Here is a 26,062-nt window from a genome sequence, read left to right as displayed (position 1 = left end):
CCCGCGCTCCGGGCACCCGCGAGCTGCTCGGGGAGAAGCAGCCGGCGCTGGGCCTGGAGCAGGGCGACCGGGACGCGACCCCGCCCGCGGGGGCGGAGGGCCCGCGGGGCAGGGCCGCCCCCGGCGCCGCCCCCCCCAGCTGCCAACTGCCAACGGCAGCGGGCCCGCGGGGGGCGGAGCCTGCGGAGCCCCCGCCCCCGCCGCGCGGAGGGGGCGTGGCCACAGCCCGGAGGCGCCGCCGCCGCCGCTGTAGCTGCTGCTGCTCGGAGCAGCCTCCGTCTGCCGGGGGCAGCTCGGTCGCAGACTTGACTCCGCCCAGAGCAGCGGGAAGAGCCGGCTGTGCCGGCTGCCAGCTGGAAGGCACCTGGCCCAGGCAGCAGCCCCCAGCCGAGCCCCAGAGTCCCTGTTTCCAGGCTCCCAGCCGGAGCAGAAAGGCAGCCTGGGCCCGCGGGGGGGCCGTACAGCGGAGGCAGGAGGACGCACGCGTGCCTGGGCCAGCAGCGGTGGGAGACCAGCTCGACCCCTGCGGGCAGCCCTGGGCCTGCGCCCGCGTGCTCGCTGCTGTGAAATGCGGAGCTGGGAGCGGCGGCAGAGTGGTGTGGACTGCACGCGCACTGCCCTGCCCCTGCCTGGGGGTCTGGCCACAAGCTGTCACCACCCGGACTGCTAGCTCCAGGGTGCGCCGAAACAGGGGACCTGAGGGGACGGCGGAACAGCGTGGCGGCTTCTTTCCTGCTGCTGATTTGGATAGAGGGAGGGAGGGAGGGGGAGAGACAGTTTCTTTAGCTGCTTGACAGCCCTCGACTCTCTCGGGGGCTACAAGTTTCAGCGATGGCTTCCCCCCAGCCTAGCTTTCCCCACACAGCACAGGCCAGAGACTCGCTGCGTGCCTTCAGCGTCCTCTTGCTGGGGTCAGTGACTCCATGCACAACACTGAGACGATGGTGGGATTTAATTATTTAATTCATGGAGGAGCATCCGTGCTCTGCAGTACTGGCAGCTTCAGCAGGTACCTGGAGCTAGACTTCTGGCTTTGCTTCGGGAGCTGGCCCCGGGGGAGACTGGTGCCTGAAGGCCTTTCCAGTGGACCACTGCTCCTAAGGAAAACAAAAGCCAGAGTGAGAGCCGAGGAGAACAGGAGAGCCCCAGAGCTGTAAGCGCTGGCCAGCAAGGCAAGCGAGGCCTGGCACAGGAGCTTGTTCCATCCATCCACCAGCTTGCCAAGCTGCAAAAGCCTCTCGGGGAGGGCAAGGAGAGGGAAAGCAAATGCAGACTCAGCGCAGGCTGATGCCGGGCTCCCAGAGCTGGCTTAAGGGAGAGGCAAAGATTAAGCTGCTCCAGTCCTCAGCCCAGCAGAGATGCTGCGAGGAAGGAGCTGCAGCGCACGCTGCTTCCTCAGGGCTCCTTCCAGCCCTGCCTGGGTGAGACGTGTCACAGCTGCCACCGCCCTGCTGGTGAGGAGGGCCAAGAGCACCTACCAGCTCCCCAAGGGCTTTCAGCGCATGCTCTTGCTGCTCTCCAGGGGCTTTCCCTACGTGGGCCTGCTGGAGTACAGTCTGGGCCACCTCCTCCAAGGGCAGGCTGAACCTCTGCCCAGGAAGCAACTCAAAGGCAGAGAGCATCAACTTACAGAGCTCATCTCCAGCCACGTCTTCTCCAGGAGGTTGCCATTCAGCGCACAGGCTTGGAGGCCCTGGGTGAGGCACAGCTGGCTCTCGTGTTTGTCACCCAGCATGCGGAAAATGTACGCTTTCAGGTGGTAGACTCTGGCGTAGAAGACGGGGCTTGTAGAGCACCGCGCGAAAGCCTCTTCGGCCAGCTACCGAGAGAACAACGGAGAGGCACGTCAGGAAAAGGCATCGAGCTCGGCAACGGCTTGCCACTGAGGACAGCACCTATTCCCCAAGGAGAAAAACCAGCCCCAAAGCGACAAGGGGCGCACAGCCAGCAAGGCTGACGTACCACACAAAGCTCTCCGGAGCCAGCAGCCCTCATATGGCACAGGCATTTCAAGCAGGGCTCACTAGCTCACGGCTGTGGAAGTCTCTTCTCCTCTCTTGCAGGCCATTCCCACAAGGGAATTCTCACACGCCCAGCAAGACACCCTTCACCTGACCGCCTTCTCTTCCACCTCCTGCTGAGACCCCTGCGAGAGGAGGCTTTCGCCATATTCCTCTCTAACCCACTACCCTCTGCCTCTCCCCTGGCTCCACCCCATCACGGCTGCTTCCACCTGGCCTTGTCAAGCCACGGCTGTTAGGAACACCCCTGTCCCTGGAGTCCCCTTACAGCACGCACATCCCTGTCCTCCTCTTCCCTCACCCTTAGAGCCCCGGCACGGCTCTCCCAGGCCCTCGCCGAGCTGTGCTCAATGTCCTTTCTCAGCAGCAGGCTGTAGCACTCCAGGAGCCGACTGCACGCTTGCGTGGCAGGCACAGAGGCGTCAGCTCCCTTCAGCAGCTGCTTGGCTTTTTCAAAGGGCTTCTGGAAGTTGTCCCATTGCCCAAGCCTTGCAAACCTACATGGTGCAGAGAGAAACACACACACACACACTCACACATTTTGTGGAGATGATCGAGTAACTGGACTGTCTCCTCGGCTAACAAGTCTTAGGCTGCTTGCCGCCTTGCTCCCAGTGCACGGCCCCCCCAGTCCCTTTCATCACAGCACCCCAGGGACGGCCACCTTGTTGGAGATGGGACGGGGGACGTGACAAGCCCAGAGCTCCCACCTCCCCTGCCAGAACCGCTGCCTGGGACCTCTCGCCACTCAAAGCAACCCTCTAACTTACCAAAGAGCCAGGGATGAAAACAGCCCAAACAGGATGCTCTTCTGTGATTTGAGGATGCAGTTTGCTTCATTCTGCTCTACAAAGCTCCTGCACTCCTCAAATGACTTATACTCCCAGCCTGTAATACAAACGTATCTCAGAGAAGCAGTGCTGCAGAAAAAGAAAGGCGGTGGGGGGAGGGGGGGAGGAAAGAGAGAGACAGACAGGCACGCACACACACGCACGGCCAAATTGCCAAGGACCCTGAGGAGGAAGTAAAAGGATTGCTGAGGGCTCTGGGGTGAGCGCTGTATCAGGAGAAAAACCCTCTTTGCAAGCCTCCTGGCTCTCTGTGGCCCTCCTCACTGAGCACTTACCAGCATAAAGCAAGAGGTCTAAGCAGCAGGAGAAGAAGCACGCCTGCCCGATGATCCGGTGCTCTCCAGCCACCTGCTTCTCTAGCCTGGCGAGCACTTCCACACATTCCGGGTACCTGGGCAGGGAGACAACGAGCCTCCATGGAGCATCTCCCCGGGGTGGGGTCCAGGTCAGCACCTCCAGATGCTTCCCGCTCCCCTTCCCATCATCCCTCTCTTTCCCTTCTGCGCTCTTTCCGGCAACTCCGTCAGAGTTTCTCCTTCGGACTTTTTTTCACCCAGTACTCTTCTGGCAACAAGTCTCCGGGGAAAGGCTTCAGTGACCCCAGCTCAAACGGCAAGGCCCGAAACAAAACTCAGGCATCCTTCCCATGCGGCCAGGGCTTTCCCATTGGCCCAGCAGCAGAGCTAGTCACCTTTCCATCAAAGTCTTTCAGTCAAAACAGGCAGAAGAGCACGCACAGATCCCCAGGACCCTCCACGCTGGCCTAGAGAGTGCACTTTGTTCAGAAACTGTTCCTCTTGCGAGCTTCCCCTAGACGAGTGCGTGAACCGAATCCAGAGCCGCCTCGGGCACCAAGGCCAAGGGGCAGGGAAAGGCCCGTGTCCACACAGTTAAACCTGGCTAGCGCCCAAGACACGGTGGGTGCCCCCAAACTGCCTAGTGCAACGGCTCCCTGCACTGTGCTCGCTCCTATACCAGGCCTGGGAATTGACTGGGGGAAGCAGCACGTGGCAAGGGCCAAAACCAAGCCAGGAACTGTTCAAGCAGTTTAAAAGCAGACACGCGCGTTCCCAAATGGCCAGCAACGTTCCCTGGCATTATTTAATTTACCAGCGTAGATACAGCCAGCGAGCGTCAAAGAAGAAACCAAAAAGCCCTCTTCTCTGTGCGCAGGGAATGACACAAGAGGGATCTCTGGTGGTCCCCTGACACCACACAACCAGCAGCCTGGCCAGCAGCAGCATTACCTCATCTGGAGGAAGAGCGCCGTGAAGAGCGTGGCCAGAACCTCACGGTCTAGATCGGGCTGCTCCAGCTCTGCGCACAGGCTCTTGGCACGATAGCCTGTCAAGGAAAAAAAAAACAAGGAAAAATAAAAAAAGCAGCAGACTCGCACAGACTCGCTCTCTCTGCGGAGACCTCTTCTCGCAGGGACTGGGGGCAGTACATACCGACATCGACAGAGAGGGGCAGATTTCCCAGGCTGAGGTTCAGATGGGACAGGGCCTGGGCGAATTTTGCGGCGTTTAATACCCCTCCTCCAAAGGGCTCGACGTCGGAGCTGAGCTGCATGGCCGCCCGCCCGTACTGCAGCCACTCTTCCCGGCAGCCCAGGTCCTGGCAGCGCTGGGCGTATTCCACGTAGGCCCAGAGGATCTGAAATGGTCCAAACAGGAGAATGCACAAGACTGAAGCTCGCCAGGGCGATTCTCTGGCCTAGAGGGCTCAGGCCATAAACCCAACAGCCAGGTTCTCTCTTCTCTTTTACTCGCAGGCCTCTCACCCGAACCACAAGCCATTCTTACGAGTGCCGCTGCTAACCGCGGCCGTGTCAAAACGAGGGCTGCGGGGTGTCGCGCACCAGGTTTAGAAAAGGCCACAAGGAAACTGCAGAGCACAGAAACTGGTGCCGGCTTAAAGCCACAATCAGCCCACCGGTTACAGTTATGAAACAAATCCGATGAGAGGAACAACCAAAAAGAACAGCAACCCGCATCTTCCGGAAGTTTGTAAAGAAGAGTCCAGGGACACGGACGTCTCCGGCCTATTTGGCCTCTTCTTGCCAGGGCAGAGCCCGCTGCTCCTCTTGCCAGGCCAGGGGAAAGGAGCTATGTCAGAAACGTGTCTGCTGCTGCAGAGAGAAGGCACTCACGTGACTCGCATCCCCGGACTCCTCGGCCGTGTTGACCTCCATGAGCGCTGCCAGGCGCGAGCGCCTCCGGCCGCTGGAAGCACTCTCCAGGCTGAAGAGCTGCCGCAGCAAGAAAAGGCAGCGGCTCTGCCGGAGCAGCCAGGGGAGCCTCTCCCTCCTGCCACACAAGAGAAACTGCTGGGCCGCAGCCGCTAGCGACGCAGGGCCGAGTCAGACAGGGCCGAGGGAAGCAGGGGGGCAGAGGAGGCAGCTGGTGCAGGCAGGGCTGCAGGGATGGAGGCGGCAGAACCAAGAAGCACCACCGGGGAAAGAGGACTGCTAACAAGGACACACGGTGGCACTGCAGCCCAGAGAGGCCGAGCAAAAGTGGGCACCAGGAGGAAAAGGGCTGCTGTACGGGAGGCTCGCACCCGGCTACAGCCCCTGAGCTTCCTCCTTCTCACACCCCACCTCCACTTTCCCCCTCCATGCCCCCCTCCTGCTCCTTCCCGCACACTCCCTTTCCCTCGGCAGCCTGTACTCCCTGGGAGCATTGCTCTGCTCTCACCCGCACCATCCCCCACAAGCCAACACGTGCCGGCTCCCCCATCCGTTAGCCTCCAGGCCCCTCCGCAGCTTTCCCCATGTCAAGACCTATGCTCTGGTAAAGTCTGGGCTTCAGCCTAGGTGGGGGTGGGCCGAGGGGCTCAGGACCACGAAGAAAATGCCTCTTTCTTCCCTCCTCTTTCCCTTCAGCTGCTTACCTGGCCTCTTGATGAAGGCAGGAGGCCTTGGTCGCCTCCCAAGAGGCATGCTTCAACTTCTCCAGAAGAGATTTAAAGACCACGCCAGCTGAGGTGACCGGGAATTGCCTGTTTAGCAGGCTCAAGGCCTTTCTCGTCGTCATCTCTGCCAGGTCCGTGCAGCCCATATTGTAGCAGACCTGCACAGGAGAAGGGTCCTTCGGACAGGCCCAAAGGGCTCCGACTGAGCACACCCCAAATTTCAAGTCTCTGGCTCATTCAAGGCCAAGGGCTTCGACTGGCTTTGGCCAGAGGGCAAGGCGGTCACAGGAAAGGCTGCTCACAGCAGCCGTGCCTCTCAGGGCCAGGGACAGCCCCCCCACTCCCCAGCAAGGCATCCAACTCCTCCCACCAGGAGAGCCCTCAGAGCCTCCCTATCACTTTACCTCCCCTTTCAGGCTCAGGAAGGTGGCTTCTTCAAAGCAGGCCAGCACCTTGGCTTTCTTAGCCCTTTCCGAGCTCATCAGGACCTCTGCTTTGGTCAGATTTGTAAAAGCCTTTGAACAAGCACACAGAGAGCAGGCGAGCGTCAGGGTGGAGCCTGCCTGCAGCCCCCTCATTCCCACTCGCCTCCAGCATCTCTCCGAGGAGGGCACGCGTCTGCCCCGGCAACGCCCACCCCCACACACACCACAGCCACCAGGGCTCCTTCGCACCACCTCCTTGCAGGCAGGCGCACCTTGCGCCAAGGTCCTGCTTCTCTGCCCTGCGTCTCTTGCCACAGGAGAGGCAAGCAGCAGGAAACCCCTGAGTCTGAGCCCTGCTGTCCATCCCCAGGTCCCCACAGAGGCATGTCCCTTTGCAATGGGGAGATTGGCTTGCCCAGGGCAAGGCCGCTGAGAGGACTCCATGTGCAGTGGGCTCTGGCAAGCAGGGCAGCTCACCAGGTAGTTGTCGCAGACGTGCAAGTAGGCAGCCGCGCACTCCAGCAGATAATAAAGGGCTCTGGCATCGTTGCCCATTGCCATGTGGTGGTGAGCCAAGGGCACGAGCACCAATTCCACGATGGCCTTGCATTCGCAGGAACGCACGGCACCGCGCATCCCTTTGGTCTCGCTGGCCACCGTAGGGATCTGTTCGGTCTTGGCCAGAAACCGCTGCGTCGCTCTACTCGGAGACAAGATCACGGAGAAAGAAGAGACACGCGAGTGTCACCTGCGCTGGTCTGGCTGCCGAGACCGACAGCACATTCCAGCGCAGCACAAGGCCACACGCACGCATGCATCATACGAGCGCGCTGGTTGGTTCTTCTGTCTGCCCCACACAATGGCAACCAGTTTCCCAGTGGCATTCCATGTGACAGTGGGTCGACACGGCCGACCCCTGAGTGGCCTGGGTCCCCCCAACCTTGCTTTCTCTCTCCCCCCATGCTCCTTCCTCCCTTCCGCTCTTCTGCTGCCTTCTCTCCTCGCTCGAGAGCTTTGGCTCTCCCCTGACTGCAAGCAAAGCCAGTACCACCCACTAACCCAGTGCTTTTTGGCAAGATTTGTTCTCTCCCACTGCAGCAATGTCAACCAGTGCACTGGGCAGTCTTCGGGAGCCCCGCAGCCCCAGAGCACAAGGAGAGCCTGGCCAGGCAGGGCAAAAGTGAGACGAGGAGCAACACCTCCCCTTTCAAGCAGTGGCCAGCTATTGCTTTGGCATTAGCCTTTGCTGACGCTGCTCTGGAGCAACTTTAGTCTTTTAGGCAGGCAAGATGACAAGCGAGCATTTGCGGCACCTTCCACAAGCCTCCCTGCTCCCAGCGGCTGCTTTGCTGCTACCCGTCTCGCAACATTGCTCTCGTACAGCTAGAAAGCCAGGGCTGCTCCACCCTAGCGTGGCCATCCTCACTGGGAGCCCCCGGGCTTCCTCAAGGATGCTCATCTCCTGGGCCATCGCATCCCAGCTCCCACCCAACAGGCCAGCTCTTGCCTAAGCTAGTGTCACAGCTAGCCGGCAAAACTGGGAACTCCACTTGCCCCCTCTGGAGACCCTGAGCCCGCTGACTTCCAGAGATAATCAAAACCTCCTCTCCTCACCGAGAAGTCACCACCAGGATGCTCTTCCCTTCCTGCAGCGCTTTTGCAGTCTCTGGAAACAAAGCACAAGTTAAACACCTCTCACCTCACAAGGGGGAAGAGCTACATCTGGCATGCTGTAGCAGAGGAGGAGAGCAGAGTCAAGGCGCCGACGGCGCATCTCTTCCTGGCCCCTTCCCCTGCGATCTGCCTTCGCCGCAGGGCTGTTATGTTTCCGGCAAGTGTAGCGGACCCACCAGGAAACACACCTCGGCCTGCTGGGCTGGGGGGTGCAACCCTGAGGCTCTTGGCACTGCAAGGAGATGGGCTGCGCTCTGGTAATTCCAGGGAAACGCAGGAGGGCACTCAAGGGCACAGAGGCTCTACGCTGGGTCCACAGCATGTCTCTGGCCGTGCAGCTGTGCTCACTGGAGGCCTAAGCTAGTCCTGCGAACGCATCTGCACTGCACTGAAAGCAGCCCTAGGCTTCCGGGAAAGGCTTCTGCAGACAGGGCTTGAGACAGAGGAGCACTTCCATTAACTGTGCAACCACAGTGGGGAGGGCCCAGGCTCCAGGGCACGGCAGATTACGTACCCGAAGTGGTGGGCTGCTCATCTCGCTCCGTCTCGGGTTGGCCCAGGGAGGCCTCCCAGCTGGGCAAGTAGCATTTGCTGGGGAAGTCGTCACAGCTCTGTCCCTCCTGGATGCCGCTGATGGCACAGCGGTGGAAAGCCACAAAGTCCCCTCCGCCGCAGCACTGGCACTTGTGCACTTGCCTCTGCAGGAAGGCCGCGCACTTGTGGTGCATGGCCACCCTCTGCGCCTTGGGCCACAGCTCATAGGCAGCCTCCCGCAGCAGCGGGGCGCAGAAGGCCAGGACGCCGGACTGCAGCCTCGCGGTCTTCTCGGTCTCACCCGAGGACCACTTCTGGGCACCTGAAAGGCAACGGGGCTTGGCATCAGCCAGAGCGCAGGGCCGCCACAGCCGGCAGGTGAAAGACAGGCCTTGGCGCGGCTCCTCGGCGGGAAACCGGCGCTCCTGCGCTCAAAGCCTTGCAGCACTAGAGCAAAAGGGCCCAGTTCGCCTTGCTGAGACTAGCATGGCCCGCGCAACAGGCTGCTGCTCTGCCCTCCCTCCCAACGGACGGCGCTCAGCCGCGCTCCAGCAAGGAGCTGGCAATGCTGCCAGCAGCAGGAGCGAGCCGCAGCCAGCTCCTTCTTCCCGCTCTGCAAGGCGGTCCCAGCTTCCCACGCTCCCCCCGGCGCCAGCGGGGAATAAAAATCCACGCACAACACCTCCCCTCTGGACACTGCAGGAGGCTGGGCAGGGACATCAGGTGTTTCCTGCCCCTTCCCCTGCACGGGCACTGAGCAGCGCTTCGAGGCAGGGTAGCGGAGGCACTCGGAGCAGCTCACTGGAACGTTTCCCTCTAGCACAAAGCCTGGGGCACACGCGCCCCCTGAGATTTCCTTGTCCGAGCTCTTAACAACCCATCCCTAACTACCAGGGTGCCCTGGGCATTACACACCGCTGGGGGGACAGTGCGGCGTGCCCTGGGGAGCCCCGCCAGGCACACGGCCGGGAGCGGCAGGAGCCTACAGCGCTCCCAGGGCCGTGGTATCACCACTTACCGCACTCTTCCTCCAGAGAGGCGACGGACCCCTTGGTGGAAACACTGCTGTCTTCCGCCACCTTTTCAGCCTTCAGCCACTTCAAGATGCGGCCTCTCACCAGGACGTTCAATGCCTTCTCCATCTTAGCCTTGGTCCACGTGGGAAGGATGTGGAACAGCAGCTCGGTGGTAAACATCAGCCCGATGATGGCTGCACACTTCAAAACCAGCTGCTCTGAGGGCTCCATGCTGTCCAGCTCAGTCAGCGCAATCTCTGTCAAAAACAAGCCGCAGGTCTCTCTCTTGCCCTCTCCCAAGACCAAGGCTGCAGAGGCTGCATCAGCTTCCACACAGGACATGGTAGATTCTAGCCTTGCTTCCTAGGGACCAAACCCGTTGGGCAGGCGCAACCCAGGCCACCCATCTTTGCTAGAGGGCAGGGATGCTCATTCACAGCCTCCCACCCAGCACCCCTAGAGACGGGAAGAGCCAGCGGGACCACAGCCACCTTCCCAGCAGAGCTGAGAGGGGCAACTCGGCAGCACGCGGACGCCCAGCCTCTCTCTAGCCAATGCCCCGGGAAAGAAGCCCGGCGATGCCCCAGCAGGGCTCGGCCCCTCACCTTTCAGGGTGGGGGGAAGCACGGTGTTCTGCAGGTTCACGTCAGGTCTGACGGTGCACACCCTGCAGTCCTTCCCCGCGCTGGAGCTGTGGCATGCTGCCCCAGGAGAAGCCTCCATCGCAGAAGCTGAGCGGAGCGAGAGAGCAGGATAAAGCGATTATCAAAGGGAGGCAGTTTGTGCCGTGACTGCCTGCCTGCACACGTTACTCATCTGCCCTCCCTCCGTCCTCCACCCTTTAGCATTCACCCCCCAGCAGGTCTTCAGCAGCTGGGACCTGGGGTCAGCGGCAGCAGAAATCCAGCCGCGGGGCTGCCGACAAGGACCGCTGCAGCCACGTGACTCTCGGCACCGCTGCAGAATAACCGCCCCAGGTCACGCTCGTCCCAAACCATTCCAGGGCTTAGCTTAGTGCCAGGGAGCCTCTCTTCTCCTCCTTTGCAATTTTCTGCCACAGCAGCAGCGCTGGCCCTCTCAAAGCCACCAAGACTCCCCAGCCCGTGCTTGGCCTATCCCAGCAGCAAGGCATGGAGGAACCCACACCTGATCCACACCAAGCTCGGTACTGCTGCAACATCTGACTGGGCCAAATTCACAGGGGAACCCCAGGGCAAGAATGTGCTGTGGAAGATGGACCACAGCAACCAGGCAGCCCACCACAAAGGTGCTTACTGAAGAGGCTCTCCCACTTGGCCTCCGTTTTTCCATCCTTCCGCAGCGGGTGGAACAAGAGCATGTTGTGGCGATTAAGGTGGCTCAGCAGTTCCTCACAGTAATATGGGATCCCGTAGCTTCTCTGCATCAGGAACCTGGAAAGGAGCAGATCCAGCAGGGACTGACACAGGCAAAGCGAGGCGGGACACACTTCGCACCAGCGTCTTCACCACAGCCACACCTCCCTTTTGAACGGGCCAGGACTCCCACCGGCTCTGGCACGTGAGCTGCCCTCAAGATACAGCGGTTGCTGCAAGCCGCAGGAGAACAGTCGCGGACAGTGCCCAAGGCGCAGAGCAGCAAGCCTCGTCTTTCCTGTCCCCAGCAGCCTCGACCCTCGCCAGCACCAGTGAGAGCCTCGGCCCCGGCAGATCAGCCCCGCCGCCTAGGCAAATGCCTTCCCACACCTCAGCCACGCCAAGGCCCAGGACCACTGCCCGCCTGCCTTCCAGCGCAACACACAAGGGCTGACACCTCCTATGCTCTGTGTCCAGGCAGCTGCCCACTCTCAGCTCACAACTGCCAGCATCGTGTGTCATGAGAAAGCCAGCTCTGACGCTGCCTAGACGCAGCGGCGCTTCCAGAAGCCGCGCGCTTCCTTTCCCGGGCGTTCCTTCCCTTCCACCCTCTGCAGAGGTTCGACCCCTCGGGAAGAGCTCAGAGGCCCTGCCTGGCACTTACGTCTCTAGGGCCCGGGGCATGCTGACAACTCCAAGGGCCTGGCAGGCTTTCTGCACAACAGCTGGAGGTTTCAGCTCTTCCAGATGGACACAGGTTGTTTGCTGCAGCTTCAGGATGTCTGCTGCAGCTTTGCAAAGCCTCTGTCTTCTAGAGCGACCAGGAGCCAAGCCCATGACCAGGAAGGCCGGGACATCTCTGAGCATCCGCCACAGAAAAGCCCAGGAGGTCGCGTCAATGTAGTGCGCGTTGTCGATGACAAATACGACAACTTCTTCTTCAACCGTCTGAAACAAAGCGGTTGTTCAGGGTGGATTCCGAGCGATTCTCAAGCATCTTCCGCAGGAGGAACTTTGGCCGGCCTCTCTCCAGACAGAGAACGCTCCGAAGTCTCTCTCCTCTCCCCAGCTACTTGTGCATTCAGAATCTCCCTGAGACTTTAAGGTCTCTCAGGCAAGGGAGCACAGAAAGACACCGCTCCTCCTCCCGAGCACGTGCCCTCCAACTTTACAGGAAGAAAGTTATCAGGGCCATGGCACGGGCAGCTTAGCCTCGGAAGGGCAAGGACTCCAGTACCTTGTCCTCCCGCCAGCTCCCACCACTCTCCTGCAGAACCCTCAGCCTGCCGCCTTGCTTTCCTTCTCCAACCCACGATGCAGAGAATTGCTCACCTTCTGTAGCACTTTCTTAAGCACCGACTCCAGTGCCGCTGTCCTTTGAGCGTCACTCATCTTGGAGACCTTCTCCGACAGCGGAAACTGGCCAGAAAAGCACAGTCACAGAGAAGCAGCCTCTCAGGGCATTTCAGCACGCCTACCCCCCCCACAAGCCTAACTGAGCAAAACGCCGCGGCTGCCCTCAGCATCTTACCTCTCCCCAACACAACGGGGAGGGGACACAGTGTGGATGTCACCCTGAGCCCAGAACAGAGCTCCTCTGCTGAGGGTCTCTGGCAGAGCTGGGGGTTGGGGGGCGGTTGGGCTGGGGCCGGGGAGGGGGAATCGTTTGGCAGGACAAGCAGAGCTTGTTTCCTCATGATGGGCATCTTGGGATGGAGCAGCGTGAGCGCAGCGGTGAGCTCAGCACCAGCTCATCAGCCCCATCTCAAAGCCTCTCTGCAATGCCCTTTCAGGCCGCTAAGCAACACACCAGGAACTGCCTGCAGCAGCCTGGCACCTCAACTCAGCCCAAACAGAGAGCCCCCCCACCAGGCCCCCAAACAGAAGCCCGTGGTATCCCCCTGCTCTTGCCACCAGGCAGCTAAGCCCACTCCCCAGCAGAGCAGCCAAATGACCGCAACCACAGGACGGCTCACAAGCAGGCCTTTGCCCTGGCCAGAGAGGGCTCTCACTCTCACCTTAACCAGGAAAGGGACATTGAGGAGGCAGTAGCTGCTCTCTCCCATCAGCCCTCGGAGCTTTTGCTGCAGGACGAGCTGTCTGGCGCTGCACGACTGACAGGCCTGGAGGCCCATGGCCACAGCCAGCATCATGTGCATGGCAGAGCAGGCCTGCCTCAGGTTCCGCTCCGTCAGCTCCACAGCCACTACCCTGCCATGCAGAAGCAAGAGAGACAGCTTCAGAGAGCGCCCCAAACAGCCACAGCCTTCTAAGACAAAGCTCTTGGAGAGAGGCGTAATCGGGGGCCGACGGCAAGGGCACTCTGGACACACGGCCCCAGACGGGCTCTTCAGTGCAAGCAGCATTTGTCAGGCAGGCCAGGGTTTCTTCTCTTTGGTCTGGAGGGGCACAAGAAGCCCTGAGCTCCGGCTCTCCTTTGCTTTGTGCCTGGCCCAAAGCAGCAAGGGGAAGAGCAGTGGCTCCAGAAGCCACCTCTAGCTCCCTCAAGAGCTAGGAGGAGGGCACGCAGCTGCTCCGAAGCAGCATCTCCAGGAGGCTTTTCAGGGCTGCAGTCCAGGGGCCAGGCACACTGGCAGAGGGGCTCAAGGAGCCCACGAACATCAGTGGGTGGGCAGGGGAAGTGAGCCACAGGTACCCGTCAACAACACTCACCTGTGCCCAGCAGCCTGGCCTAAATAGGCAAGTTCAGTGAGGAGATGGCTCTTTCCAGAGCCCATAACGCCCTCAAATGCCACGATGCGGCTTTCTTTCCTAGCCACGTAGGCTTTCAAGTAACTTTCAAAGAGGGCCATCTCCTTCTCCCGACCTGTGCAGGCAAGCAAGAGAGCAAGCTGTCGCAGCGAGCCGAAAAGCAAAGGACCGTCCGCACCCTTCCCTCTCGCCACCATGGCACCCTCCCGCCACCGCATCTACAAGCCTGCCTACAGCCAGGGCTCCTTCCCACCCAAACAGCTCCTCCGCTTTTGCGCCTCTGCCTGCCTTAGGGCACTAGCAGGCCCGCCTCCCCTGAGGCCTGACTCACAGCACAGCTCCCACGCCCTCTTTCCTTCCCTGGCCTCTCGCTCACAGGCAAAGAGGTCCAGACCTCCTCCCACAACTCCCCAGTTTCCCAGCACAAGACTGCAAGGGACAGTCGGAGTCACTGCAGGCACCTGTGTCCAAAAGGGACTCAGAACGTCTCCTCCGGGGACCGGGAGCCGCAACGTGCTTCCCAGCGCCCTGCAGCTAAGGCAGCAGCTGCAGTCCCCAAACAGCTGGCAACAGCAGCAGGCCTTAGAGGCACACAGTGTGCCCTGCGGTTTCCACAGCAGCAGGTGCTCCTCACAGAGCCAGGTGGTGCCAAGAAACAAACTCGGAGGACTCCCACGTAGAGAACACACTGCCAAATAAACTCTGCCAGTCGGACAGAGGGAAAGCTCCTTCCCGAGCCCAAATATGGGCATCAGCTTAGCTCTCAGGCTGCGAGCAACTGCACGCTTCAGAAGTTCCCCCATGCTAGCTATGGAGCGTGGCAGGATCGTCCTGCTTCCCACCTCTAGCTGCGGCGCAACCCCAAAGATAGGAACCAGCCAGGAGCCAAGGTATGCGCCAAACCCTTAGGGCCACTGCAGGCAACGGCATCCCTCGCAAAAGCTTCTCCGTTCCCAGAGTGCTACTAACAGGGACCGAGGGCCAGAAATTGGCTTTCAGGAGACCAAGGCCTTCTCCACCTACCGAGCAAGGTGGGATACGCGGACCTCGCCTTCGGAACCTCCATGCCAGCTATGCTAGAAGGGGGAAGAGAAAAACAAAAGTCAGTTAAGTGGGCAGACGCTGGAGGACGTAGAGTCACGCGGGGAGCTGAGGATGCGCTTGCTCGTGGGTGCCCGCTCTTCTTTCGAGTGGAACGCTATCCTGCCCAGCTCCCACCGCCAAAGTTCACGCTGACCCAGCGGAGGGGGCAAACACCAAAGAAGCACTAGGAAAACTTCGGGCACAGAGCCGCCCAACGGCCACAGCGGGACAGCGGACCGTAGCAAGACTCGAGCACCAGAGGCCAAACCCAAAGGAAGCAGAGACAGGAGCAAGAACCCAGGCAGTGCTGCTGGCTAACACACTGCTTGACCACGCAGGACAAGCAAAACGAGTCTCTGGTCCTGCCAACTGCTTCCCCGGGCTTTGCTCCCAGGGAGCGGTTTACAGAAGCAGAGCCTTGGAACAGATGCTCTCACGGTGAAGACGGGCAAGCAAGATCTATCGGTTCAAGCCAGGGTGTGCAACAGGAGGACAAGGGTGACTTCTTGGGCCAAGACGCCAAGCACCAGGCACCTTCGGCTCGAGTTTGGGAGTTTCAAGGGGATGGCAATGTTAACGTCCAAAACGTCATCCAAAGAGACTGCCAAACCCCGGCCCGGGGCAACAGCCGAAGTTTCAGCAAGAAGCCATCAGGAACAGAGTCCCACTGACCCACGTTCTCCCACGGGAACAGGCCTAACCACAAGGTTTCTGTGAGCTTCATGCTCAGCAGCAGCTGGGAGAAAGCCCCCTCCGCGGGTCAGAATTAATGCTGCAGTGGTCTCGCATGCAACGGAGCAAGCGCAGGGCAGAAAGCGCAGATGGAAGCCATTTGGACAGAGCTTGCAAGGCCCATTGTGCCTACAGGCACCAACAAGCCTTCTGCATCCCTACAGCCTCACTCCTAGTCCCCTAACAGCAGGGGCACTCAGGTAGGCAGGCCAAAAGCACACCCACGCTCTGGCTTTCCATCTTCTCAGCCCCAGGGATGGCAGGGCCGGGCAGAGGCCAGCTTGCTCTCTTCTGCACAACTACTCTTTGCTGACCAAGACTGGACCCCCAGTGCCACCGTGCCCCCAACCAGCCTGCTCCAAGAGGACACTCACAGCTTCTCCAACATCCCCAGGTACTGATGGATGGTGCCAGGATCCACAACCCCCTTCATCTTCACCTCTGGCAGCTCCTTGAAGTAGGAACAGGGCAGCTGAGAGGTGGCGTAGGTTGCTGTGTCACAGGACACTATGCCGGGGTAGCTCTCCATCAGCCGGGCTGCCAAATTCACCTTCTGGCCCATGACTGCCACAAAGAGAGAGCACACAGTCACGTACCTAGGAGACCAACCCACTCCACCCTTCAAGGCCAACGGCTGCCTCCCCTCCAGCACAGGCAAGCCCCAAACCGTTGGGAGCACAACCCAGAGGAACAACAAGGCTCTGAGCCCCTTCCCCCGCCCCACAGCGGGACCCGCTCTGCCTCTTGTCATTCCTGACAGGCCCCAGGCCGAGCCCAGCAGACACGGGCAACAGGTTGCTCCCGGCCACTCCGCCTCTTCCTTTGGCACACTGCTCTGGTCAAACAGACCCAGCCCAGCCACCCGCTCCTCAGACAGACGCGTCATACCTGTGTATTCGTGCCTCACACGATGGCCAACGACTCCGCAGAACACCGTCCCACTGGTAACCCCAACGGAGACCGCCCTGGCACGCACGGAGAGCGGCAGGCAGTCAGCAGCGTCCGTGCACAGTCCCGCCTGCCCACCCACCTACCCTCACCCCTCTCCCTCGCACCGCCAGCCACCCTGGCAGTGCAGACCTCGGGGACCGGCAGAGCTCAGCAGCACGACACCCCCGGGTGGAACGGGCTGCGGAGAGCAGCCAGGTAGTTTTCGACCCTTCCCCTCAGGCCAAAGAGCTCTGACCAGCAGAAAGTCACTGACACAAGCAGGCCGAGCTAGAGGGCATGTCTCTCTGGGAAACCATCCCTCCCTCCCCTGCGCCGTCCCAAGCAACACGCCTCCCCACTCACTCGATTTTCATAGGCCTCGAGCAGCACGCCTTGGAGATTTTAAGAGCACTTTCCAAGGCGTGAACGCTTTCGTAGGGCACCTTCTCTCCAGGGAGTCCAAATACACACAGGAACGTGCAGCCCTGCCAAGGACACGCACAGCACGCCTCGTCACAACGCCTGCGGCAAACGGCTCGCGCCGGGAGGTTCCGGCCTCCGTGGAGACCGGCAGAACCTCAGGGCAGCCCCGAGCCAGAGGGTGCCGATTGCTGATCCCACCACCGAGGCAGAGCTGCTTCTCCTTTCCCCACCGCTCAAGAGACACAGCTACTTCCCTCGTTTGCTGCCCACACTTTTGCGGGGTGGACTGCTCCCCCACACTCACTTTATCAAACATGATGATCTTGTTGATCTCGCCCTTGTAAGGACGGATGATCTCCGATATCATCACGCTGCTGTCCTGGATAGCTTTGCAGAGCTGCGCTAAGTTGACACGGGCAGCAAAATGCAGCTTGACAAACAGGCAGGTGACTGGCCGGAGCTCAGACATGTAGTCCAGGGGCTGTCTGTCATCAAGCTGGAAGACAAGAGCAGGACACCTTCACCAGCCAGCTCTCCCTGAGCCCTTGCTGCCTGCAGCAGATACCAAGGCAGAGCACACACATGGGCACTGAGAGCAGCTGCTATCAGAGCAAGGAATAAATCCGCCCTTCTGGGCAAAGCAGGCTGCGGCCTCTGCAGGACAGACACCGAAGCACGCAATACATCCCTGAGCAGAGAAACAAGCGCCAGGAACACCACACCTTGCTACAGGCATGGACACAAGGGGCCACCCTCAGCAACGCTGTGGGGACTCCAGGGGAAGCTTGCTCTTATCCCACAGTCACGTCCAGAACAACAGCGCTGGAAAATACAGAGGGAAATCCACCTCCCGCCACCCGCCCCTCTCCCTGCAGGAGCACACAGCGGGCAGCCTCCTGGCACGGGCACCACATGGTGCCAATTCCCCCAGGTTCTCGCCTAAGGGGGCCTTTCCTTTGCTCGTCTGCTTTCTTGAGAACGGCCCCTCTGCAACGCACAGCTCCTCCTCCCCTCCAAAAACGCAGCTCCCGGCAGCTGTGGCCATACCTTCCTCAGCACCGTCGCTGGGATGTACTTGCGCAGCAGCTTCCACAGAGAGTGACAAGGGGCCAGGGTAACAGCGGGCCTCAGGATGCCTAAGGAAGGAAAAGCCAGGCGGTCGCGGGCAGGATGGCGCTGCGAGCCTGCCTAGGGGCAGCACTGGAAAGCGGGGGCTGGCGCTGGAACTCGAGGAGAACAATTCTCCTCCCTCTGCACCTCTGTTCCTCTTGCAGGGGCTCAGCCAGAGCAGCCCCCAGGAAGGCGGAGGAAGCAGCGAGCCCCTCCGCTGAAGCTCAGCGGGGCCACAGGCGCGAATACGAAGTGCAAGCGGGAGAGGGCAGAGGGCCTTCCTCACTGGCCCCTGAAGAAGCCCGCCCCTCTCTCTCTGGGCAGCCACAGAACATCACCAAGTTGGGGCTCACCTGACAGTTCAGGACAAGAGGAGTTCAGCCGGGCTTGGGGAAACTGAGAGAAGAGTTCTTCACGTTGACACACAGACATCCGTTCCACGCCTGTAACCTAAAGGCACACAGAACAAAAAGGTTTCAGGAACAGCTTCATGACCCACAGAAGACGTCACCAGTTGAGCCAAACCCTTCCAGGGCCCCCGACCCCCTCCCCAAACCCAGCAAGCGGAATCCAGAGCTAACCCTGAGACAGAAGGGCCATCGCTCCCGCTCCCCACCTACGTCGACACCTACAACTCCCTCCGCGGGCATCTATCTCCTCAGCCTTCTCTCACCTTCTTGCCTCACGTCCAGGGCCTCAAAGGCGCTCTAGAGGCCATCCCACCTACCTTCACAGCAGCTGCTTGGCCTTTAATTCTCTTTGCCGTGATCTTGCTCTGGTCACACAGCTCCCAGCAGCCGGCTGACAGGACGACATCACTTGCGGTGGCAAGGTTTTGGGCCTGCCAAACTTCACCCACGGTCTGGCCAAGGAGCAGGAAGTGCTGCTCCCGTTTGTCTCCGACAGTCAGCAGGGATATATGCCCTGCCGAGATCCCTGGCGAGAGACAAGCAGAAGTGATGCAGAGAGCATTTTGACCCCCACGGCCCCCCCGCAGCTCAACTCTGCACAGGCCAAACGTGCAGCTCAGCCCTGCAGACAGCCTCCTCCTCTCAACTGCTTCAAGTGGAGGCGTCTGTCTGGATGGATTCAAGAGTGATTCTCGACAGGGAGCGGGTCCTACTCAGGGGCCTGCTGACAGAGGTCCCCAAAAGCGGTGCCTGCCAAGGGGCAAACGCAGCTGATGCTGACAACGTGCTCACAGCGCAGGGCACCTCCCGCGGCTGCCCCCACCAGAGGCCCAGCAGACCGGCAGCTTTGCTCGCCGGCTGCTCAGCGTGCATGCAGGCGGCTCGTAACCGCCTGCTCGAGCGCACACAGCAGCCTTCCGCACGAAAGGCTTCCGCTGGCCCCAGCGGCGATCACCGCCTCTCCTGATGCTGCAAAGCACCCTGCAGTACTGCGCAGGGCCGTGCATCTGCGCACGCTGCAGCTAAGCCAGCACTCCCCATACCTATCTTCAGTCGGAGCTTCTGGCCCACGTCCGTCTCACGGATCCCATACTTCTCCTGGATTTGCTGGCTGCACTGCAGCACCAGGCTGATGGTGTCCTTCAACTCGGTCTGCTTTACCCTCCACAACACCAGCACGGCGTCCCCTGGGGAAAGCAAGGGCACAGTGAAGGCTCCCAGGAGACCTGATGCTCCCTGGCCTGCACCCACCTGCAGGCACAGCAGAAACCAGCAGGCATGACGAGGAAAACGCGTCTGTGTGAAGGCATCCCCCCGGACTACAGCGCCCTGGGCACAGGGACACCTTCCCCGCTTCCAGGCCAGCTACAACAGCAGCCACGCTGGCAGAGGAAGAGGGCCCGCAGCGGGCCTGGAGGAACGCTGACATCCCCACCCACCCCCCAGCTAGTCCCCTCCAGCGCAGAGACGCCAGGGCTCTCGTGGCCCCTCCTTTCTCCTGTGCTGCCCCAACCCTCCAGCTCCCAGGGCGCCCTGACCCCTGCACATCATTGCTGTCCCACTGCAGCTCCCAGCTTGGGGGCCCGGATGGCAGCTCCCCCCGAGCACCAGGCTGCCAACAGAGCCACCCCCCGGGCTCTGCCAGCTCGCGGCTCTCTCTCCCCTCTCCCCAGCACTCCTCTGCAGCTGCAGCACACAGGCCTACGTCTCTTTTACAAATACATACCTGCAAACTTCAAGATGTCCCCTCCAAAAGCCAGCAGCTCTGCACACAAAAGAAAGCAAAAGAAGCCTTGCATCTCGGCCTTCTTCAAGAAGGCTGCAGGACAGGTCCCTCTGCTCGGAGAGGAGCACAGGGGCGGTGCTGCTTTGTGGGGCACAGCGCAGGAAAGCACAGCTCCAGCCTGGCGACATTGCTCACAGGCACCACAGCACCGGCACCTACAGTACTGGGCCCTGAGAAGAGGCACTGGCAAAGGTAACACACCCATTTGTCAGCGCCCCCACCCCCGGGTCACTTGGGCACCACTAACACTGGCTAGATGCCCCCACTGTGCCCTGGGCCCCAACCCCAGCAAAGTCTTGCTCCATCGCTGAACAGGGGGGCCCTCCACAGGGGCGGGTGCCGAGAAAGCGGGCACCTCCTTGCTCTTTGTGGGGAGCAGAAAGCACCCGCCAGAAGAGCCCAGCTGCTCTCGGTGGCCCTCAGGGCCACAGAAACCCCCAGCCCGCGCAAGGAGGCAGCGGCAGGCTGCCCAGCACCTCTGCCTCCCCACAGCCCAGTCCCCCACAATCCTGCAGAACAGCACTTACCCTCCAAGATGTCGCTCAGGTAGTGATTGAGGGTTTGCGTCACCTCATCCGCACCCTGCTCTAGGCTGATGCTCTGGCTGAATTTCTCTGTCAGAGCAGTGAAACCTGGAACGGGGACACACAGGCGCAAAGAAATCAGGAAGCGTCTACGCGGCCAAAGGACCGGGCAGTTTCCACACCAGCTTCACCCAGCCGAGAGGCACCGCCGAGGAGAACGCAGGAGGGCCTCTGGCAGCGGGCACAGCCGCCCAAGTCCACCGGCGCTTCTGAGCACCCGCCGAGGGTCAGCTTTCCCATCCTCACACCCACACGTTACGCCTGGCACCTGCAGGTGCCCGGGACCCTCCAGCACATCCCACAGCTGCCTCGCCTCTTGCCTACGGCCAGGCAACATGCTCAGCTAGAAAGCCAGGAGGCCTTTGGGAGCAAATGCTGCACCCGAGAAGCCGGTTCCTTTGTGCAGGAGCTGCTCCACCGAGTTTGGCCTCACAAAGACTAACAAGCCTCAGGCGAGGCACTCAGGCCTCATCTCCCATGCCTTCATTAGCCAGAGCCTGGACTAGCTCAGACAGCACCAAAGCTCCAGAGCCAGCACTGCAGTCAACAGCTCAGGCCCAAGCTGCTGCTGCAGCAGCCTCAGAGCTTCCTACGCACGCTGCTCTGAGCGGACGGCTGACCACAAGCAGGCCACAGTGCTGCTGGCAGCAAAGAAAATCCCTGTGGCATGACCTCAGCTATGTCTGAGCACTACTTCCCCAAAGCAGAAGACCTCAGCAGCAAAGAGATCTCCTTTGATCCATTCCCTACCACGGCTGGCACGACCAGGGCTCCAGAAAGCCCACCAAGTCCCAGTGGCTCGGGTCAGCGACTTCTTCTCAGTGCCCGCCCTTTGTAACGCTTTGACCCACCTGACACATCCGCAAAGAGCAGGACTCCATGGAAGTGCTGAACGGAACGGTTTTCCTGCTTCAAGTCCTCAGACAAAAGCAGGTCAGGAACGTAAGCAGCTACTTCCCCCAGTTCCGAGCAGCACCATGCCCTTCTCTCCCAAGCACAAGCCATCGTCAGCGCCCTGCGGTACCCGCGGTACCTCAGGAGAAGACGACCGTGCCCAGCAGGGAGGAGGACAAGACACCACCGCGCAGACTTGCGCACTGACCCCAGGCCTTTGTGAGGCGCCCATGGCCCTCTGCCACCAACGGGGGGTCACAATCAGCTCACAGCGACATCATCCACACGTCATCAGTTACCTGTATGCTGTCATCAAGCTACGGAGCCAGCTGACAGCCTCTGCAAGGCATCGCTTGCCCAGCAACTGCCAGGAAGCTGCCCAAACTCCCTCCTTACCCCGAGCCGCTTACTCAGATGTGGCTAGCGCGGTGCAGGTGTCTCCCACACAGAGCTGAAGGGAGGCTCGCGCTGTTACGGAAATGAGGCTTGTCGGCCACCATAACAGGGCCCAACCCTAGGTTCCCGCAGAAAAGTTCAGAGCCAGATCAAAGCAAATTAAATAATTACATTTTAATAACGTGTGTGCAGTAATTACAGCTCGAGCTGGGTGCCTCCGACGAGGGACCCCGAACAAAGAAATCCCTGGGCAATTACAGCTTTTCCAAATTCAGTTTCCCACCCCTCACGCGGTAGTTCAGACCAATCGTAACTTTCAGGTCTGGGGTCTCCTGCTCCTTAGTGGGTCTCATCGTTGTTCCTAGGCAGGCTGTTTTTCTCCCTCATCTTTACTGTTGCAGTTTCTGCTGACGGTTGTACCTTCGTTTCTTGTTGGGTCTTACTGTTGTCTCTCAAGGTCCTGAGGAGGAGGAGGTGATTCCAAATCATTACAATTAACACTGCCCCAGCAGTGAGCTGAGGCTTTGTCCCTCAAGGTCCTAATGCCCTGCACTGGTCTTATTTCAAAGCCTTGACATCCTCCCTTTTGGAGGGTGAGACGCAGGAATGCAGACTGCTTGTAGCTTCCTTATCTTCCCAGCTGGAACCAGCTCTCAGGCCCTTTTCTTACTGGACTAAGTAAAAGTTCATTATTTTATCTAAGGGTGGCCTAAGGCTTCAGCAAATTTAGCTACTCATGCTAAGCAAGTTTTATAGAAGTCGTGCTGAGCAGCTACCTCTAGACAGTTCCAGTTTGCTGTTCTTTAACCCACACAGGGACTGAACTCCACCTGTGGCTGGAACAGCTGGTTCCCACGTTCCCAAGCACAAATGGCCTAACAAGTGTCGTCACGGAGGGCAGTCCAGGCTTCCCCACGAGCAGGGAGCCCAGGGCACACTGCGCAGGCAGCTCCACAGTGACCACAGAGCACAGCGGGCACCAGCAGCGTGAACAAGCAGCTTGGCAGCGATCTACCTCCCACGGCTGCAAGGCCCCTTCCTGCTCTCTGCACAAGCGCTCTGCCCAAACACCACGGCTCCAGCAGGGCAGAGCCTTCGCAGGAGCCCGAGAGAAGGCAGGGGCCGCTCGCAGCACTGCGCAGCGGCACAGCAAACCAGCTACACCCAGCGCAGGCATATCAGAGAAGGGAAGAAAAGGTTGAGAGACTTGGCAGGAGGCAGCTCCGGTTCCCTGCCGTGCTTGCCAGGGCTGTGCAAAGCTTTCATGCCGCAGGGAAACATATCCTCCTTAGGCACCCTGGCTCACACGCAGCCCGCAGCAGGCTACTCCCCGAGGCGAGGTGAGCTGGGAGCCCAGGGCAGCCCCTGCACGGGCAGGGCTCTCGCTCACGGGGCGCAGTCCTGCAGGGGCTGCCACGGCACACACAGCCGCGTGCTGGGAACAGGGCCCAGCAACAGCCCCAGCCAAGGCGAGCCATGAGCCGCTACCAGGCTCCAGCCAGGGAGGCCTGGCTGGGCCAGCCAGGACCAAGCTGAAACAGGACCAGAGACAGCACTGGAGACAAGCTGCAACATACTTCCAAGAGGGCTGTCCAGGAAATAAGCTACCGAGAGCATCAGCCCAAGAGCCATTCAGCAGGCAGAGGCAGGGCCAGGGACACCTAGGACCTAGCTCAGGCAGGGACTGAAGGCCCGGGCCTGAGCTGAAAGGGGGCTCCAGTGGGCAGAGGGGGCAGGTGGGGGGATGTCAGCCCTCAGGTGAGGCTGGTCAGGACCCTTAGGGCCCAGGAGTGCCCTCAAGGCCCATCTGGTTTCAGAGGGGATTTGCTGGGGAAAGGCCTTTCTGAAGGGCCTTGTTTGCAAGAGTCACAAAAATGCCTGAGTTGTTGCCCAGAAGATTCAGTCTCCCTATTTAACTGTGACATGTGGCTGCTTCCTCTTACAAGTTTCTCTGGGGAGGAAAAGTGTTTCTTTCTCATTGAGCTCCCCAGGTCTAGGGGTGGGGGCCACACCCAAGCTCGTCAGAAACCGCAAGCTTCAACTCAGACTCCTGTGTCCACACGGAGGCTCCGAAACCGATGACCTGATTTCCAGGAGCCTTTGGCACCCACTGCTGCTCACCGACTGCGCAAAGGGCTCCTGCAGCCCAGGGCTTCTGCCGACGGGAGCATCCTGCTTTAGAGTCTAGATCTAAATAGCGCATCCTGACCTTACAAGCCTGTTTTGAATCTCTTTCCTCAAATACCTGCCTTTCCACAGCAGAAGAGTCTCAGATGCTCGGGGGCACCGGTGAGCCATCTGGGCTGGTGCCAGTAAGCTCTGCTGGGCTCTCCAGCCAAAAGACCTTGGTAAACTCCCTGGCTGCAGCACAGTTCTGGGGCCTTTCCCCCGTCATGGGACATAACTCTTCAAGCCAGCAGCCAGGGGCCTGCGACTGGAGGTACAAACCTACCACGCAGAAATGCTCCAGGCGGATTCCATAGACCTTCTGCAGGATTCTCATGAAAATCATGTGTAAGACTTCAGGCTGCGAGAGGAAGGACACACAGGAACATCTCATCTTCATTATTCAGGGCTCCCAGACTACGCCATAAAAGCAGGTCTGCCTTCAACACACCGACTCCCAAAAACAGAGAAGGACTGCTTCCCAATGCTTTGCAGTACTAGCAGTAATAGCCCATTGCATTCCATATTACAAAAGGCAGGAATCACCTCAGAGCAGCTGGCGACCTAACTGCCATGTCTGTGCCCTGTATTTCAATTTCTTCCTCCTCACTGAGCAGCTTTCAAACCAAGTGACGCCAAAATCTACCAGAAGTCACAGACACAGTCACTCCAGGGCACAGTAAGGCACTTCACCACACTGTTAAAAGGAAAAGGGGCGGGGGGGAACCCAACACTGTGGGCCAACAAGTTCTTCGCCTACAGCGCTATTTTGCCGGCTCCGCTTACGAGGCTCGGTCCAGCCCGTGCTGGGGAAGCTGCGGGGCTGTGCCAGCCCCAGCGGCTGCTTTCGCCCAGCTCCCGCGGAGCCCAGAGACGAGCAGAGGCCCCCGAAGCTCGGGCGCGGCGTGGCGCATCCCCCCGCCGCCGCCGCCACCTCGGCCCGGCCCGGCCGCGCTCCCCGCCGCTCGCGCACACGCGCACCTTGGGGGCGGGGAACAGGTCGCCCTTGGCCAGGGCCCGGGCCTCGGAGCCGGCCAGCACGTGGCCGCGCAGGGCGGCGACGATGTCGCCGGGGCTGTAGCGGGGGAAGGTCAGCACCTCCATGGCGCCCGCCGCCGCCAACGGCCGCGCCGCCAGCCGCTTGAATCCGGCGGGCGCCGCCCCCGCCCCGCCGTCACTTCCTCTGCGGCCCGCGCGGCACTTCCGGCGCGCCCGCGGCCGGGGAGGCGGGGGGAGGCTGCTCCCGGGAGCAGCGGAGGCGCCTCCGGGCTGCGGGCGCGGCCCTGTCTCCCGCGCTCCGGGCACCCGCGAGCTGCTCGGGGAGAAGCGGCCGGCGCTGGGCCTGGAGCAGGGCGACCGGGACGCGACCCCGCCCGCGGGGGCGGAGGGCCCGCGGGGCAGGGCCGCCCCCGGCGCCGCCCCCCCCAGCTGCCAACTGCCGACGGCCGCGGGCCCGCGGGGGGCGGAGCCTGCGGAGCCACCGCCCCCGCCGCGCGGAGGGGGCGTGGCCACAGCCCGGAGGCGCCGCCGCCGCCGCTGTAGCTGCTGCTCGGAGCAGCCTCCGTCTGCCGGGGGCAGCTCGGTCGCAGACTTGACTCCGCCCAGAGCAGCGGGAAGAGCCGGCTGTGCCGGCTGCCAGCTGGAAGGCACCTGGCCCAGGCAGCAGCCCCCAGCCGAGCCCCAGAGTCCCTGTTTCCAGGCTCCCAGCCGGAGCAGAAAGGCAGCCTGGGCCCGCGGGGGGGCCGTACAGCGGAGGCAGGAGGACGCACGCGTGCCTGGGCCAGCAGCGGTGGGAGACCAGCTCGACCCCTGCGGGCAGCCCTGGGCCTGCGCCCGCGTGCTCGCTGCTGTGAAATGCGGAGCTGGGAGCGGCGGCAGAGTGGTGTGGACTGCACGCGCACTGCCCTGCCCCTGCCTGGGGGTCTGGCCACAAGCTGTCACCACCCGGACTGCTAGCTCCAGGGTGCGCCGAAAGAGGGGACCTGAGGGGACGGCGGAACAGCGTGGCGGCTTCTTTCCTGCTGCTGATTTGGATAGAGGGAGGGAGGGGGAGAGACAGTTTCTT

At 60.9% G+C, this 26,062-nt stretch overlaps 1 protein-coding gene across 1 annotated transcript; it reads right to left on the bottom strand.

Moving 5' to 3' along the window:
* Positions 1-945: 945 nt before the first annotated feature.
* On the bottom strand, positions 946-25,101 carry LOC135329094 (adenylate cyclase type 10-like). The gene is made up of 33 exons (XM_064516403.1): positions 24,979-25,101; positions 24,284-24,353; positions 20,485-20,589; positions 19,898-19,936; positions 19,215-19,358; positions 18,489-18,697; positions 18,115-18,211; positions 17,699-17,787; positions 16,956-17,147; positions 16,592-16,713; positions 16,187-16,263; positions 15,673-15,862; positions 14,507-14,559; positions 13,445-13,598; positions 12,790-12,982; positions 12,104-12,190; positions 11,436-11,719; positions 10,713-10,849; positions 10,043-10,168; positions 9,440-9,694; positions 8,402-8,743; positions 7,828-7,879; positions 6,691-6,913; positions 6,193-6,303; positions 5,768-5,946; positions 5,025-5,181; positions 4,324-4,528; positions 4,120-4,216; positions 3,148-3,263; positions 2,792-2,909; positions 2,323-2,518; positions 1,631-1,819; positions 946-1,097 (listed from the first exon to the last, which is right to left on the bottom strand). Exons 1-33 carry the CDS (start codon positions 25,099-25,101, stop codon positions 1,020-1,022), a joined length of 4,809 nt encoding a protein of 1,602 aa, XP_064372473.1. The 3' UTR covers positions 946-1,019.
* Between the last annotated feature and the right edge of the window lie 961 nt (positions 25,102-26,062).

Source organism: Dromaius novaehollandiae, chromosome 8 (assembly GCF_036370855.1).
Source record: "Dromaius novaehollandiae isolate bDroNov1 chromosome 8, bDroNov1.hap1, whole genome shotgun sequence".
Taxonomy (NCBI): domain Eukaryota; kingdom Metazoa; phylum Chordata; class Aves; order Casuariiformes; family Dromaiidae; genus Dromaius; species Dromaius novaehollandiae.
Note: the sequence above shows the minus strand (reverse complement) of the source record. Positions and strands in the feature narration are given on the sequence as shown.

Excerpts from the sequence above, each read along its gene's own strand:
- LOC135329094 (XM_064516403.1), bottom strand. The coding sequence starts at position 25,101 with ATGGAGGTGCTGACCTTCCCCCGCTACAGCCCCGGCGACATCGTCGCC. Across the intron at positions 13,599-14,506 it reads CGCGTATCCCACCTTGCTCG|GTCGGGAGAAGGAGATGGCC; the intron begins GTAGGTGGAGAA and ends TTGCCTGCACAG. Across the intron at positions 2,910-3,147 it reads AGACCTCTTGCTTTATGCTG|GCTGGGAGTATAAGTCATTT; the intron begins GTAAGTGCTCAG and ends TTTGTATTACAG.